The sequence below is a fragment of the Mytilus trossulus genome, chromosome 14 (genome assembly GCF_036588685.1).
Source record: "Mytilus trossulus isolate FHL-02 chromosome 14, PNRI_Mtr1.1.1.hap1, whole genome shotgun sequence".
In the NCBI taxonomy this organism is placed as follows: domain Eukaryota; kingdom Metazoa; phylum Mollusca; class Bivalvia; order Mytilida; family Mytilidae; genus Mytilus; species Mytilus trossulus.
Genome location: NC_086386.1, coordinates 31,453,152 through 31,470,104, shown reverse-complemented (window position 1 = coordinate 31,470,104; position 16,953 = coordinate 31,453,152). Strand labels below are relative to the sequence as shown.

Below are 16,953 nucleotides of genomic sequence, written 5' to 3'. Positions count from 1 at the left end.
CAGATATTTCTCTTTAGAACTAGAGAACTTTGTTAGCGGGACACTCTATCTCTCATAATGGAATATTTCATACAAGGCATTTTGTTTCATATCATGTAACACTCAATATACATAATTAAATGTCACAGCAACATAATTACATATGATTATTACACAACTCAAGAATCAATGCAGTTTCATTCATGGTTTTACGGAGCTGTTTCAAACATCAGTAACAATAGTGTAGTGTGACATTCATACAAAAATTTCTAAAAGCAATGCAGTTATTTTGGAGGTTTTTCGCATATTTTGGAAAACGGTGGTATATTGTTTCTTAGGGGTCCATCCTGCAAACCCTCACAAATAAATTCCAATAGTTGTTCATCACCCAAAGGTATCACCAATAGTAACTCAAATTTTAGAGGGAGTCATGGTTGCAATGAAGATTTATCTCTAAGTAGTGTAATATCACATTGAGGTATTTTAACACGCGAATCGTCATATATAATTACTGGAACATCGCATTTCTTGGACGATTCGTCGCATTCGGATTCCAGCGATTGAACAATGCACTAAGAAGAAAGTGACAATGGCATTTCACGCAAAGTACAAAATGAATATTTAGATTTAAGCAATGGTTGATCACCTTAAATTCTTAGTTGATGAAGCACATTCAGCACTTTTGTCGGATATTACCATGCTAAAGCAAGCTACTGGAACAGATCTTGTCCTTCGATAGAAGATAGTTCAAAAAGAGATTTGTCATATTTGGGGAATCAATGATTTGTATAGTAAGACTTATTATACAAATCCTTGGGAGAATTAACACAGATTATTCTCCCATTAAGTTAAAGGACGAAGAAGGAATAGAGTATAGTTTTGCATAAAGAATTTTACATGTGCATCATTAAGGTTTTCTCATATCTGTGTTGGGAGATAATTATATTTTGATAACGCTCAATTTAATAGCATATCGTTTTATATTTTACATGTTTTTGAAATTAAAACTAAACGGTAACATCATCGGAATTTATAAGCATTTTTTTTAGAAAGTTACGAATGTATAAAAACATTCCTACCACAGTATTCTTTAGATAAACTTCAAAATTAAGTATAAAATCCAGAAATTTACGAGAGTTGTTGCCATTATCCACAGCACATATATGTAATGGAAATTAGAAGATGGGCAGTATGTAAATTATGTTATCTAGTTATATGTGATTTTTTTTATGGATTATCAGGTTGTGTTCAAATTTGAGGAAAGTTCGACTACACAGTTCAGGTAGCAAGCAAACTATTCAAATATATTAGATTTGCCTCCACACATAATGGCATCGGCTGTAAATACCAAAATAACTTTTACAAACTTTGAAAGTTGTAAACATTCCCGCCACCCGAGAAGAAATGGGAACCACCGTTATATTTAACTTGATTAAAGTCAATCAAGTTTTCGATTTTACAGAAGTAATCCTTTTACAGTATATATTTTAAAAACATTCTCTCGATCTAAAGTCATCATAACAGAGATGCTTCACTGCGAATGCTTCACCGCTGAATGTAGCAAATATAGTAGAAGTATAACGAGAATACATGGACAAAAAAATCACCGTTTAAAATAGTATTACTAGAGGTGAATCCGCCTTCAATGTTTTCGTCTAAACAACGCTACTACGGAAAGTACACTTCACCGATGTCAATACAGTAACTTGTATATTAATCGATGAAATATATAAAAACACAGAAACATGCGCTAAATGCGCAAATTACCCTTCAGAAAAGTTTCCAGTTCAACTGGAACTTCAGTGGGGAGCTCTTCTAAGTGCTAATATGTATTGAATATAAAATGCTTCAAAACTTTGAACATGTTGCACAGGATTGTTCGGTGAAACCTCTTTTAATGCAATAGCCTGTGCATATGATGTTGCGTAAATAAGCAAGAATCCAATAGAACAACAACTTGTTATAGATAAACCCACGGAATATACCCAATTCATCACTATGTTTTAAAGCCTCAGAAAAAACATTGTATTACAAATAGAACCAAACAACCGTTTGAAACTATCTTAAACAGTGTTTTAACTTTAAACGAAAGTCCTATGCTGTAGATAAATCTCCGCATCTTGGGATTTTCTGAGATCAAAACTCTCAAAATGAAACAACTGAACAAAACATTAAAAAATGTAGTAGAGCCGCCTATAGTCTTATGTCCGCAGGACTACCTGGTGAAAATAGGCTAGATCCATTTACATCATTACATCTAATTACAACTTTTATGCAACATATTCTAACGTACGGTAGAGACGTTAATATTACTGAAAAGAATAATGTCATTACCAATGTGTACACCAGAATCTGGTATTTACATCCTGTCCGGGTTTTTTGCCTATAGAAGCACAACTAGATCAAAAAGCACTGATATATCATTTAAAAATGTATGTAGGCATATGCGTAACATATAGCAAGATACCGAACATTATACATAAAAACAAAAAATGAGTTTATTCCTAACCAGTGATGTGATATGTTGATATTTTCGGAACATTGCTACCCCCGTATCCCGTTGTTGTGCCGAGAGCATACCTGTAATATAATGTATATATATACTCGTATCGTGTAGCGTTATATTTTTGAAAGCATTGATAATTCAGTGATGCGTCGATTATATAAAACATTTATATTTCTATAACATACTGATAACGTGTGTGTAACATATAGTGTATATGGAGTGGGTCAACATTTACTACTTTAAAGGTTGTCTCAAAGTGGAAAGAGAAAGATTTCCTTATAAGGTAAAATACAACTGTTAATTGCTTATGATTAAACAATAATTGGCAAGTGTCTTAAGACACTGGGCTAGATATACCATAATGCACCCACATAGGATATTCATAATAAATGGCTATATTGTAATTTTGAATCAAATGTATCGAACAAAAATTGTATTAAACAAACTGAGGAAGGTTTATTTAACAAATTTAAGTAAACCTGGTGTACAACAGTTGCTGCGTATGCATAGGGAAGTAAATTGAGAACTTTCAAATTGTTTAAAAATAACTATAGTACTTAAAATTATTTTAAAAATATTATGTCAATAAAAAACAGCCCACGAGAGGACATCTTTTAACTGTAGCTCTTTTATTAAATATGAACTTTTTGTCATTTTAAAATGCCTTTTATATTCTTATATAATATAAATTATTTAATAAATAAGACAACACATAAATGACTACAAGTGTAGCAGCCTTTAATATCAATTACACATTCCCAATTCCTCAAACTAAAGTCCTTCACTATAATGTCAGCCATCGCACTACAAATCCAAACATATAATAGAATATACAGTAACACAATCAAAATATATCTACAAAAGAGGAATAAATCATATAAATACAACGTCATATTTTTAAATATCCACATTGACAATTACCAAATCATAAAAGGGTTGGATGGTTGGGTAAACATAATAACAAACTGCTGCTACGTTAACTTAAGGCAAACTTTGAATAACTTTATTTTCTCAGACGAATCCCTCAAGTAATACTTAATCATGCTTTTCATTAATCTTATGAGCGCATATACCGGCATTACAGGTATATGTTAATCCAATCACATAGAACATAGGTTTTAGTTGGTTTCAAGTACTAGTATTTAAGAATAAAATATAGAAAACAATATATTTATTGAATAAATTTCAATTACAAAGTTGCTTTAAATATAAAAGTTCAAGAAAAAAACAAAAAAATATTTTTTAAATAAGTGTTTTCTTGTTCAATGAAAAATAATTTAAAAACTAAACTGTGACTTTTTGTCCTGTGACTTTCTGTCCTTGATATTGTTAACGTTATATTAGAAATACATCTTTTATGATAATTTGGGATATAGTATGTATGATATATATAAATCAAAAAGGGATGTTCAGAGAGTTTTAAATTTTGAATAAAAGTCATAAAAGAATTGCAACATCCTGTTTAACTTTAATCGAAGGGCCTTTTGTATTTACTAGATAAGTAATACACGAGTTTAAGAAAGATGTGACTTATAGTTACCTGTAAAACACACATGTGCTGAGGTAATTAAACCTTATTTTTTTTAGAAAAACTGTATAAAATTTAATTGAAATAAATGTTTACTGTAACTTTGGAACACATGTACATTTCCGTTTTAAAAAGGTTACCACGGATTGCTATGGAAATTCTATTATCATAGTTATATTAAATCTTAAGTTTAACAAAATAAAAAGTGTAGTTTTTATATACTATTTTAAATATATTTCAATACAGAACAATTTCACTGCAGAATAGCTTAATTTCAACTCAAATGACACCATAAATCTACATCTACATCTACGGAGAGCCGAATTTGACCTCAAATTTCCGGTTCATCTCAGCTGACGAAAGATTTTGCACACTTTTTAATCACAGGGTGTATTTAAGTTGATTCATTTAGTTGTAAAAGATGAAAGATTTTAACTGATTTAGTCATTTAAAACACTCCGATTCAAGCTTAAGGTGGTACCTAACACCTGAACTAAAATTAATTTGGCTCGTTTAATTTTTCTTAAAATTTTGACAAAGTATTTACTTTGACCCTCTGACAAAAATATAAAAAAAAATCAAAAATATTGAACCAACCGTTTAATCAGAAAAATTACACTGGTTATATAGCAGTTTGACAAACACTTATTTTTATCATTGAGAAGCTTAATATTCCCTTAAGAACACAACGTCATTAAAACGTTCTGTTGATTTTACAGAGTTATCTCCCTGTAGTGTTAGGTACCACCTTAAATATGAAAAATCTAAAAAAAAAAAAATCCCAATATTGTCACTTTTCAGATTGTTTTTGTCAAAAAATAAAGTGTCTGCATCCGTGTTAATCTTCAACCTTTATATATGTTATGTATTATATCATCAAATACAACTTAAATATACACTTTCATATAAAACGGAAACCGTCTTATATTTTACTAAAATGCTAAAATTGTGAAGATTTCAGTAATTTCGCATGACTTAATGATGCTACTACCCGATATATGTGCATTGTATTTTCCAAAAAGGTCCATTTTTATGAAGCAGAACCATTCTTCTTTTTTAATAAATAAATAACTAAAAGTTTACATTTTAACAATTTAAAAAAACTGCTATATTTTGCGACCAAAAAGGAATCTTACTGGACCTACTTCTTTCTACTTTCTAGTCAAGGGAAATAGTTTCTAAATTGATGAAATACAATAGATACATGTAGATACAAAAAATAGGTCTAGGTTGGTTAAGACTTTGTCGAGTATGGTTCAGACAAGGTCGAGTATGGTACACAATAGGTTTAACATGGTTCAGACTAGGTCGAGCATGGTTCAGACACGTATAAAATTGTTAAGTATTGGTCGAGTACAAGTTCAGACTGTTGGGTATGGTTCAGACTACAGTCGAGTATCATCAAGTAAATTTAAGAACAATTCAGACTGGTTGAGTAAAAATCAGTACAGTCGAGTACAGATATAGACCATTTCAGACTTTTACTGGTTTGCAGTGATGCGTTCAACAGTAAATTTGCAACATACTAATACTTTTGTGTATGCATCTTAGTTTGATTTGAATGTTTGTGTGCCTAAACCTTGCAATCAGGTCCATTTAAAATTTTACATGATGCACAACAAAGAAACAGAATATGCAGGATTTGGTAACAAGCTATCTATATATTAGAGTTGTTTGTTCATAAGCGTTCAACTGTAAATTATGCAAACCTCTACTTTTTAAATTATATGTATAAAACGATACATTATGAATAAATTTACTATCGTTTGGTGCGTTGACTTCCCTGTTCAGACGCCTTTAACACGTACAGCAAGGTAAGAACATTTTTGATATTTCACTCTCTTCAACTACCATCAACTATGCAAAATACGTTAACAAATATTTCACAGTCAGAATAAAAGTAGCGGATTTTACCAGTGGTACTTCAAAATCATAATTCTAAGAGAAACTGACTACCTCATGGCTAAAATAAAATCGAAATTACACACAGCTGTCCCCAAAACTCAGAGGAAACATAACAAAAAAACCTTTTGTCTTAAATTCATACCTTGCTCCAAATTTGACAACCATGTATGTACTGCTCAAGTAGGTACAAATTTTGTGATAAATCTCTTTCGATGAGTCACAACAGAATAAAAGAAATGAGATTTTGAAAGGCCGTCTCTAATTGAGTTTACATTATACTGTATATGATTAGGCATCACATTTCAGGGTAGAGATAACTTTAAAGCGTTGCGTATGATGTGATTAAAACTTATTTTTTAAAAAATCAACAGTTTATGGGTGTGGTAGGATTTCAACAACGTGTTACATTTAGGTCTTGCTTGAATTCCAAATTAATTCAGTGTACAATTTCGACAAAATATCCAAAATTATTTTCATAACAACAGGTCGCATATGAAACATGATCTGCTTACTCAACCGGACCACTTAATATTAACCCGGGGTTATGCTGGTGGTTGTTTTTTTGGTAATGGCGTTGTCATTTTGTTTTTGACTTATGAGTTTGAATGCTCATTTTGTATCTTTTGCCTAGGTTTTGAAAACAATTCTCCTGTTCTAAGGTTTGATTTCCAACATTTAAGTGTAAAAATGTATTCTAAATGGATTTACGGTCTCGAATTTGCTGTAAAAACCAAAATAAAAAAAATTAAAAAAATCCAAAAAAAGGCTCTGTGCTAGAATTAACAACCATATGATTGATCCCGAAATAATTATTATTTCAACTTTTTTGTGTTTGAACATTTCAACGTTTAAACAGCGGCGGTAAAAACAATGAATAAAACAAAGGAAGAGAGTCCTGCTTAATTGTATAAGATACGTCAAGCTATAAAAAAAAATATGTTCGAGCAGAATAAAAGTAACACCTTTGCAGAATCACTATAATCAAACATATCAATTTAACACAGATTGAGACAGAGTAAGGTGATAATACTACTGCTGCGGTCTTAGAGTAAATGACTCACATAAAACAAAAACCAATAAGCACCGATAAAAACTTCTTGAAGGCATGATTTTTTTATTAGTTGTTAGTGACATTGAACTAGCTGTCAGATAACTGCGAGTACTCTCAGATCTGTTCATTGTGTCTTTTTGTGTCGGGATGTATAAGTACCCGGCCACGTCCACTTGTATTTTTTGTCTATCTGATGAGTTACGCCTTTTCAACTGATTTTTATAGTTCGTTCTTATGCTGTACTGTCCCAGGTTAGGGGTGGGGGGTTGGATCCCGCTAACATGTTTAACCCCGCACATTATTTATGTATGTGCATGTCCCAAGTCAGGAGCCTGTTATTCAGTGGTCGTCATTGGTTTATGTGTTACATATTTGTATTTCGTTCATTTTTTTACATAAATAAGGCCGTTAATTTTCTCGTTTGAATTGTTTCACATTGTCTTATCGGGGCCTTTTATGGCTGACTATGCGGTATAAGCTTTGCTCATTGTTGAAGTCCGTACGGTGACATATAGTTGTTAATGTTTGTATCATTTTGGTCTTTTGTGGATAGTTGTCTCATTGGCAATCATACCACATCTTCTTTTTTATAAACTCACAGCCAACGAAAAAAATTAATGGTTTTCTCACTGATTAAGTACTAATAAATATACATGCAATGTATTTAGTGTAAAAACGCCACAAACAGTTTAAGGGATGCATGACCATGTACTATCGTGTGCAAAGCTAAAATATAAATAAACCGTATATAATACCATTTCTAAGTACAATGTGTTATATGATTTTACAAATAAACTGATTAGATATTACCTTATTTATATCTGCAAAACAACGAAAAACCAAAGTAATTCGACGCGTGTGTATAGGGACAATGACTTGGCAATATCATTGACTAGTTATTATCAAAATTATCAAAATCGAATTAAGTGATTGATAAACGAGCCGAGTTTTGTTTACACGATACATAAAATAATTAATAGTGACTGTTACTCTACTTTTCCTTATTAAAAGTAACAAAATTTTACACTCAGCTTAGTTTTTCATTCTGAATTAACATATTAATACATATTACATAACTAATTGTGACAAATTAGCATATCGAAACTGCACCTGCAATATTAATTTCACAAATACATTTCAGATATAAAAAGAAAATGGCATCATCGAGTGTAGATATATGCACACTCTGCAAGGAGGATGATATATCCAGTAATGCAATCACCTGGTGTACAGAATGTGATGTTTTTCTTTGTACAGACTGCGAAAAACATCACAAAAGATCAAAAGCATCTAAAGAACATAGTACGATGCGTACTGTTGATTATCACAAATTACCACGATTTATGCTGGAAACGAGCAACCGGTGCCAAGACCATGACAAAAGGTACGAACTTTATTGTGCTTTCCATTCATGTCCTTGCTGCATTCATTGTATCGCCAATAAACACCAAAAGTGTCAAGACCTGAAACCCCTTGATGATATTTTGAAAGATTTCAAATCATCTGCTGCCGTTCCGTTACTTAAAAAAGATTTACAAGATTTGAGAGAAAGTTTCGAAGAAGTATTGAAACACTTAAAAGACAAAATCAAAACAATCCATATTCAAAAAATAAATGGCATTCAAGAGGTAAGGACAACGCGCAAATTACTAAATGATTACTTCGACAAATTAGAGAAGGAAATCCTTACCGACTTAGAATCACAACATTCGAAATTGGCAACAGACATGGAGGCACTGGTTCAACAAACGGAAAACCGCGCAGAACTGATTGAACAATTACAGGAAGACTTTTCTACTATGACTAAGCATGCAACTGAAGTGCAAACATATATCGGCCTGCGTGAAATCGAAAAAACTACATCACAAGCAACAAAATACTTGGATGAGTTAGAGAGTAGCAGCCAGTTCAATGATGTGGAGATATCCGTTTCTTCTACTGTAAAGTCCATTTTACAAGATGTCAAATCCTTTGGAAATATATCTGTCAAATCATCAAGGAAAATTTTCCAAACCAAGACTGGAAGAAAAGATCAAGCCCAAAACTTAGTTCCAATGGTTCACGGAATAGAGCAAATCAAACCTTCGCTTTTGAACACATTAAGAGTTCCGGAAGGTGAAATCCTTCAAACAATGACCAGTCGTATACTACCGGATGGTACATTATTACTTTTTCATGACAAGGAGAATAGCATGATTCAGTACAATAGTGATGGCACCTTAATGAAAGAGCTGATGACATTCGAAGAAGAACCATATGATTTATGCTTTGTTAAGGATAATACAGTTGCTGTCACTTTTTATGGAGCTACAAAGTTGCTGCTGGTTGACGTAGAGAAAATTCAACTTTTAAAAACCATTAAACTTGCTTATAACGGTTACGGAGTTGCAAGTGATGGTGAGGTTATCGTAATCAGCCATAAAGGGGATAGCAAAATCATGATACTGAACCTAAAAGAAATGACCGAAGAATTTTTAGAAGAAATTTGTGTCCATCGTATTTCACTGTTTAACGGGAAAATTTATGGCACACATTATTATGATAACAGAGTTGACTGCTACAGCATAACTGGTGAACATCTATGGGCATTTAATCACGAGGATATATATCAACCAGAGGGAATAGCAGTAGATATGAACGGGTTTGTTTATATAACTTCTCGTGGGGAAAATATAATCGTGGTCCTGTCATCCGATGGTAAAACAATTAGAACTGTTTTGTGTGAGGAGGACGGAATCATGGAACCGTGTGCAATTGACATCAACAAAGAATTAGAAATTATGCTTATTACTTGTTTAGTGGATAACAAGGGTGGTGCTTTCATTTTCAAAATATAAAAATACAATCTAAGACATTAAAAAAGATATTGAAAGATGAACTTTAATACCATGATGTGTGTGTATATAAACAAATAAAATTAGAAAGTAGAATGGTTGCTGTAATCTGTTATTTTTATTTGTTAGTTTTTGCAGTTATTTATTTACAAAACAATATCTTTAATAAATCACAAAGAAATCAGTTCGGGAATTTTTATACCCCACGAAACAAATTTCCGAATGGTATAATGTTTTGACCCGTCCGTCGGTCAGTCAGTCCGTCCGTCAGTCTTGTTCTTGTCATGGCACTCTTCTGAAACTACACAACTGTATGTCATGAATCTTTGTAACTACGAAGAACATAATATGTAAGAGTGCATATAGGCAGAAAGTGAAGCCCATTTGAACTTAAAATTATGATCTAAGTATACTACGGCAGCAGTTTTTATCGCCTCTGAAATAATACAACAGAATTTAATGAAACTAAGTAGATAACAAGGACATAATATGTAGACATTATTATCACAAAAACACCCAACTCCGGCAAATTCAAAACGACTGTTTCAAAAAAGCTCAAACACATCAAATGAAAGGATAAAAACTGTCACATGTAGTTAGTTGAAAATGGTGGATTTAACCTGATTTTATAGTTAGATAAGACTCTCATTTGTATAACAGTCGCAACAAATACATTAAATTGACAACAATGTGACCGCAAAACAAACACACACAAAAGGTGAAAATGCCAAAATATGTGTACAACAGTCAACTTTGTGTTATAATTTTAATTACTATACACAAAAACTAAGGGATAACAAAGAAACATAAAATGGCATATAGACAAGGCACATAAATGAATCACAAGATTACAATAATTTACCTTACACAATGATGGGTGTATAAATATCGAGCCACGACAAATAGATATCATCAAAAATAGACTAAACAGTAAAAGTAATATTCAAAAAGACATATAATAGAGGGGGAGGACAGGGGTAAGGGAGACAGGGAGACAGGGGGTAGGAGAAAGGAGAAAGGGGGTAGGAGAAAGGAGAAAAAGTTTTTTTTCCGGTAAATTAAAAAAAAAATAAGGAGAAGAGGGGTAGGAGAAAGGAGAAGAGGGGCGGGAAAAGAGAGAAGGGTACCCCCTGTCCTCCCCCTCATATTACTATAACACGTTACGTGAAGATGATAAACAACGTTAGTACTAAGAGTCTATACTTCAAGACCATCGTGTCAAGTCGATACGGAATATTTATCAACAAGGTCTTGGCATGGTATATTTCAATTATTTTTTTACAAAAAGGACGATACATTCTTCGACATTTCCTGGTTCGTCAACTTTCTGCTCAGACACTGGGAACGTTTTACTAAGTCTGAGTTCACTGCAAGTTCAAGATGTTCCTTACCGAGAGTTAGAGGTTAGAGAGGAATTATCTTAAAACTGTCTTTTATAAGTGAGAAGTTTTCATTACGTCCACAATGCAATGTCTGTGTGTACGATAACAGAACGTGTAATGTATTATTTGCATGCATGCTTTGTAAATATTCTATTGTTATAAATTGTTATGGGAGAAAACTATATAAGTTTGATTAACTTCTGTCTCATCCCTTTTGCACATTTAAGCAAATAAAATATGTTTAAACTAACAGAATGTGTGCATATTGCTTATATCTAGCCGATAAAATGATTGCAGTCAGTATAGAAAACACAGTATTGACTATACAAAGATATAGAACTGAAATGACATATAAAAAATAACACAAGTGACCAAGCATTAATCAACGATATCAGTAATTTGCCAATTGGTTTGAGCCGGGACAGTAGTGAATAAATATATTAATGTCTTCTAAAGATCTTTTACCAACACCAACCGGCCTAGTGCGTCAACTTTTTTATTCTCCTGTCTAATATATCATTTAAATAACAGAATACCAAACAAACAAACAAACAAAAACATAACACATGTGTATCCTAATAGATCTCAAAGATACCAGGATTGTAATTTAATACGCCAAACGTACGTTTCGTCTACATTAAGACTCATCAGTGACGCTCTGATCAAATAGTAATAAAACCAAGCAAGTACAAAGTTAAAGAGCATTAGGGACCAAACATTCCAAAAACGTGTGCCAAATACGACTAAGGTAATTTATTCCTGAGATAAGAAATTCTAAGTTTTTCGAAAAATTCAAAGTTTTGTATCAGGATTTTTTTTTTTAAATGACCATACAATGGATATTCATGTCAACACCGAAGTGCTGACTACTGGGCTGGTGATACCCTCGTGGACAAAACGGCCACCAGCAATGGCATCGACCCAGTGGTGTAAATAGTTATCAAGGCTACCAGGATAATAATAGTTATGTGTGTCATAATTGCAGTGACATAAATGATATGTGGTTGGATTTTAACAAACAAAAATATACACAGTCAGACATTTAATTGTCCTCGAAGTCGAAGATAAAGCCCCAAACAACATCGTTTTATTGAGTTAATCACATTACATAAATTGCTTGATAAACGAACTAGGTATTGACGATTCACTTGAAAACCAAACATATATACCAACTTATCAAAATTGATATCATCAGCAATCAAAGCGAGGATTCAAAGTTATGTGAAACTACCTTTTCTAGGGAGAGCATACATTAGATGTGATAAATAATAAAATCAAAAAGTCTTTTTTTTTAACTTGCAATTGTATTAATACACTTGACTTCTGTGCCCTTGATAAAATATACCTATTTCAAAGCAAATTACAAATTGAAAGAATATGTTCTTCTTTAGAGGCAAAAGATACCAAAGGGAAATTCAAACTCATAAATTGAAAATCAATAGACGACCATGTCATTAACGAAAACACTAAACGCCAAACAACAGTTCATAAAATAAAACTTTTAAAAGAAATCCAACATCAGTACTAACATCACTATCATGAGAAAAGAATAGAAACGATACAATTGACCGGCACAGAAGGAAAAGCAAATTTCTCTAATTCTTCGTCAATTTATCCCTGTCTGCACCCATTGTCTTAAAAACATAATCAACGTGTGGTTCGTTTGATCTCAGTTCTTCATTAGTTAAAATCGGATTATGACTTTGAATTTGGTGGCTTTCCTCTGAATCGCCTATTGTGACGGCATTAAAAAAGGCGACCATGCCTGATGACGTCACGTAGAAATAACATATCTTTTTGCAGATCACTCGAAAAGAAGGAAAAATGTTGCCTGGTTTTTATTTGAAAATCATTAGAGAAACAGATTCCACCACCAAATCTCGTGTAACACGATATTTATCCACTCTCGACAGTTAAATTTTAAAGCTCGGCGAGCCTCGTGTTTTAAATTTGAAAATTTAACTGTCTCGAGGGGATACATATAATATCACACTCGATGCAGCGGTAGAATGTATATGTACATAACCAGCAATAAGAATCTGCTTTTTCTTATATCAGGTATTACACCAAAATCCTTAATTACCAGAGTTACAAATATCATCAGACAGTCCTATGATAGCTTTTAGTATAACAAACACCCGGTGTAGTTAAACTGTAATAGAAAATAAACCTAAGAAAAGGTGCAAGACCAGACAACATTTCCTGTACAGTCTTCAAAGAAGAGGGTGAGAAGGTTGTGCTGTACCTACAATCTCTGTTTAGGGGCAAGTATAGGACTGTTGCAGACGATTGCTTGGTGTACAGAAACATCCAATCTCCTACAGATATCAAAATACTTCAAAACGATCTTGCAGGGTTAAAAACTTAAGGTAGTCTCTAAACTGGAAAGTATATTTTGACATCAAAAAGTGCTAAATGCTACAGCTAACTTATTACATCCTAGATATCAATCAATAAATCCTAATATCCCCACTTAATAGATGTTAACCTAATCCCTATCTTGGAGTTGAACTTGAAAATAAACTACTAAATAAACACATCACAAAAACGTAAATAAGGCTACCTAACAACTATAGTATATAAAAAGAAATTAACCCAATAGTCCACAAAACATCAATAACAGGCATACTAAAAACATATCTGGTACTAATGAGACCACTTATTGAATACAGCAGCTCGTTATGTGACCTCACTCACGAGAAAAAGGATGTACATAGAATAAAGATGGTACAACACCATGTAGCGAAACTCGTATCAAGCGTTTACTAATGCCAACTAGTAATAAGGACAAATACCATGCGGCACTAAGACTGGTCAACTTTAGAGAGAAAGACGATAGGCTAATAACATTCCAAATCAAAGTACTGAAGTACTGAACATCGGATAACAGCAAGTTCTTGCGGGTGGTCAAAAGCTCTCGTCTCAGAAAAATATTCTATCTCTATACCTTAAACGGAGTTTAATGTACAGAGATATATTGTGTTCTGAGACAAGTCTGGATGATGAATAAATGACAGATAATTCAACCTAGTAACCTTAATAACTATTATATTGTAGTGATACATATAGAACAATAGGTAGTTGAGTTTTTGATACTGACTTTATTATGTGGAATATCTAGACGAGCTCGTTAGGGCGAGTTAAGATATTCAACATGATATAGTCAGTATCAAAAACGAAACTGCCTATTATTCTGTTTATCGGTAATTATGACGTCACGCAATGTAAATATGAAGTCACGCAATGTATTGCCTAATATTTTCAGTGATACAGCCAGTACGTTGATACTCGAAAATATTAGGCAGTAGGATCAAAGGGAAAAGATACGAACTACCGATAAAAATCAGTATACTCTGGTTTGTTGATATACATTAAATTAATTTATCATATGTTTAGTAGTAAATACAGTAGTTTTGCATATGTGATAAATAGCCTGCTGTTTAATCCATATCGCGCAACTTTGATGCGCACCCTTTATCGCATACCCTTTATCACACCCCTACCCTTTATCGCATACCCTTTGTCGCACCCCTACCCTTTATCACACCCCTACTTTTTTTCTTTTTTTTTTTACATGAAGTCAGATTTATTTTTTTTGCTCAAGAAAAAGTTTCCTCAAAATAGGTCAATTTTTTTAATGACGTCATTGTTTGGTATGTGACGTCACGAACGTCAAGTTTTCTATATTGTATGTGACATCACGAACGTCAAGTTTTCATATTTTTGGCACACTAAATGCAACTTTAAAAAGAACAAAACATGCAAATAAATACAATATAAAGAAACAAAATATTTTTTTTAAAACAACAGCACGCAAATTGTAAGGTGCTTCGGATAAGTAATTGAGCAGTTCTTTTAAGGCCTTTGAAACAAGTTGAACTGAAGGTAACCCAGTGCTATGGATAAAAAAACAGTTCATATAATATAATACTTTTCTGTTGAAAAATATGATAAAGCGTATAATACATGGCAAAATCCGTATCACATGCCGTATCACCCTCGACTAATATCATCCCTCGGGCCTAAAGGCCCTTGGGCTGATATTGATGTCTCGGGATGATACGACATATGATAATAAGATATAAGATAATAATATATAATAAGAATGTTCTTATCTCAGGCATAAAAACAATGCCGTATTTGGCGAAACCTTTTCAACGTTTGATCTTCAGTGCTGTACAACTTTGTACTTTTTTCACTTTCGATCTTTTATATTTGGGCGTCACTGTTGATTTTTGTGTGGACAAGGCGCGTTTTTGGCGTATTGAATTTTAAACCTGATGCTTTTTGTTATCTATTTATCATGTTTTTCTTTGTCTAATATGTTCTCCTATTTATTTGTATTGTAATCCTGTAATATTATGTTGTCATCTCAATGTTATATTTAACTATGCCATTAAAGTGCGAGGTTTGGCATGTCACAAAACCAGGTTCAACCCACCACTTTTATTCCCCTTTAAAAGTGTCCTGTACCAAGTCAGGAAGATGGCCATTGTTGTATTATTGTTCGTTTATGTGTGTGTTGCATTTTAACGTTGAGTCGTTTGTGTTTTCTCTTATTTTTAAGATATTGAGATAAGACGTGGCACGGTACTTGTCTATCCCAAATTCATGTATTTGGTTTTCATGTTATATTTGTTATTCTCGTGGTGTTTTGTCTGATGCTTGGTCCGTTTCTGTGTGTGTTACGTTTCGGTGTTATGTCGTTGTTCTCCTCTTATATTTAATGCGTTTCCTTCGGTTTTAGTTTGTTACCCCGATTTTGTTTTTTGTCCATGGATTTATGAGTTTTGAACAGCGGTATACTACTGTTGCCTTTATATATGATACGGATGTTGCCATGTATTATTCTCTATATAACAGTTACATAGATATAGGAAGATGTGGTGTCAGTGCCAATGAGACAACTCTCCATCCAAATAACAATTTAAAAATTAAACCATTATAGGTTAAAGTACGGCCTTCAACACGGAGCCTTGGCTCACACCGAACAACAAGCTATAAAGGGCCCCAAAATTGCTAGTGTAAAACCATTCAAACGGGAAAACCAACGGCCTTATCTATATAAACAAAACGAGAAACGAGAAACACGTATATTACAAAAACAAACGACAACTACTGTACATCAGATTCCTGACTTAGGACAGGTGCAAACATTTGCAGCGGGATTAAACGTTTTAATGGGCCCAAACCTTCTCCCTTTTTCTGAAACAATAGCATAACATCACAACATAGAAAAACATACGATAAAATATCAATTGGCAGACTTAACTCAATCAAAAAACGTATGATTACACAATGAAATGTATATATAAATTTTATCAATTTGCATATCTTTCTTTTCTACTATTTTAATAATAGTGCAATGCAAATAAGTGCATGTAAAAAATCGATTTTTCTAATAGATTGGATTAGAGTAGGCATTCATACTTTCCCGCAACACCAATCTAAGATTGCCACAAAACGTTCTTGAGATATTCTTCTCATGCGTTAACACAATGTTTCGGTACGTGTGCATATATATTAAGAATGTTTTTTTACCTATACATATATATATTTAACGACAAAACGTTTCATATTATTAATTTATGAACTAAACACAAATATTTGTATGACTATACATTTAAGAAAGGAATTTATAACAAGCGACAGTAAATTAATCTATAATGGTTTACTTTTATTAACTGTTACTTGGATGGAGAGTTCTCTCATTGGCACTCGTACCGCATCCTCCTATATCTATATAAGGAATGTTTTTTTTTCCCTCG

General features: G+C 32.8%; 1 protein-coding gene across 1 annotated transcript; it reads left to right on the top strand.

Annotated features, from left to right (window-relative positions):
* The first annotated feature begins 2,494 nt into the window (after positions 1-2,494).
* Positions 2,495-9,895, top strand: LOC134696682 (uncharacterized). Its single transcript, XM_063558604.1, has 2 exons — positions 2,495-2,768; positions 8,111-9,895. Exon 2 carries the CDS (start codon positions 8,124-8,126, stop codon positions 9,804-9,806), a length of 1,683 nt encoding a protein of 560 aa, XP_063414674.1. The 5' UTR covers positions 2,495-2,768; positions 8,111-8,123; the 3' UTR covers positions 9,807-9,895.
* Positions 9,896-16,953: the final 7,058 nt, after the last annotated feature.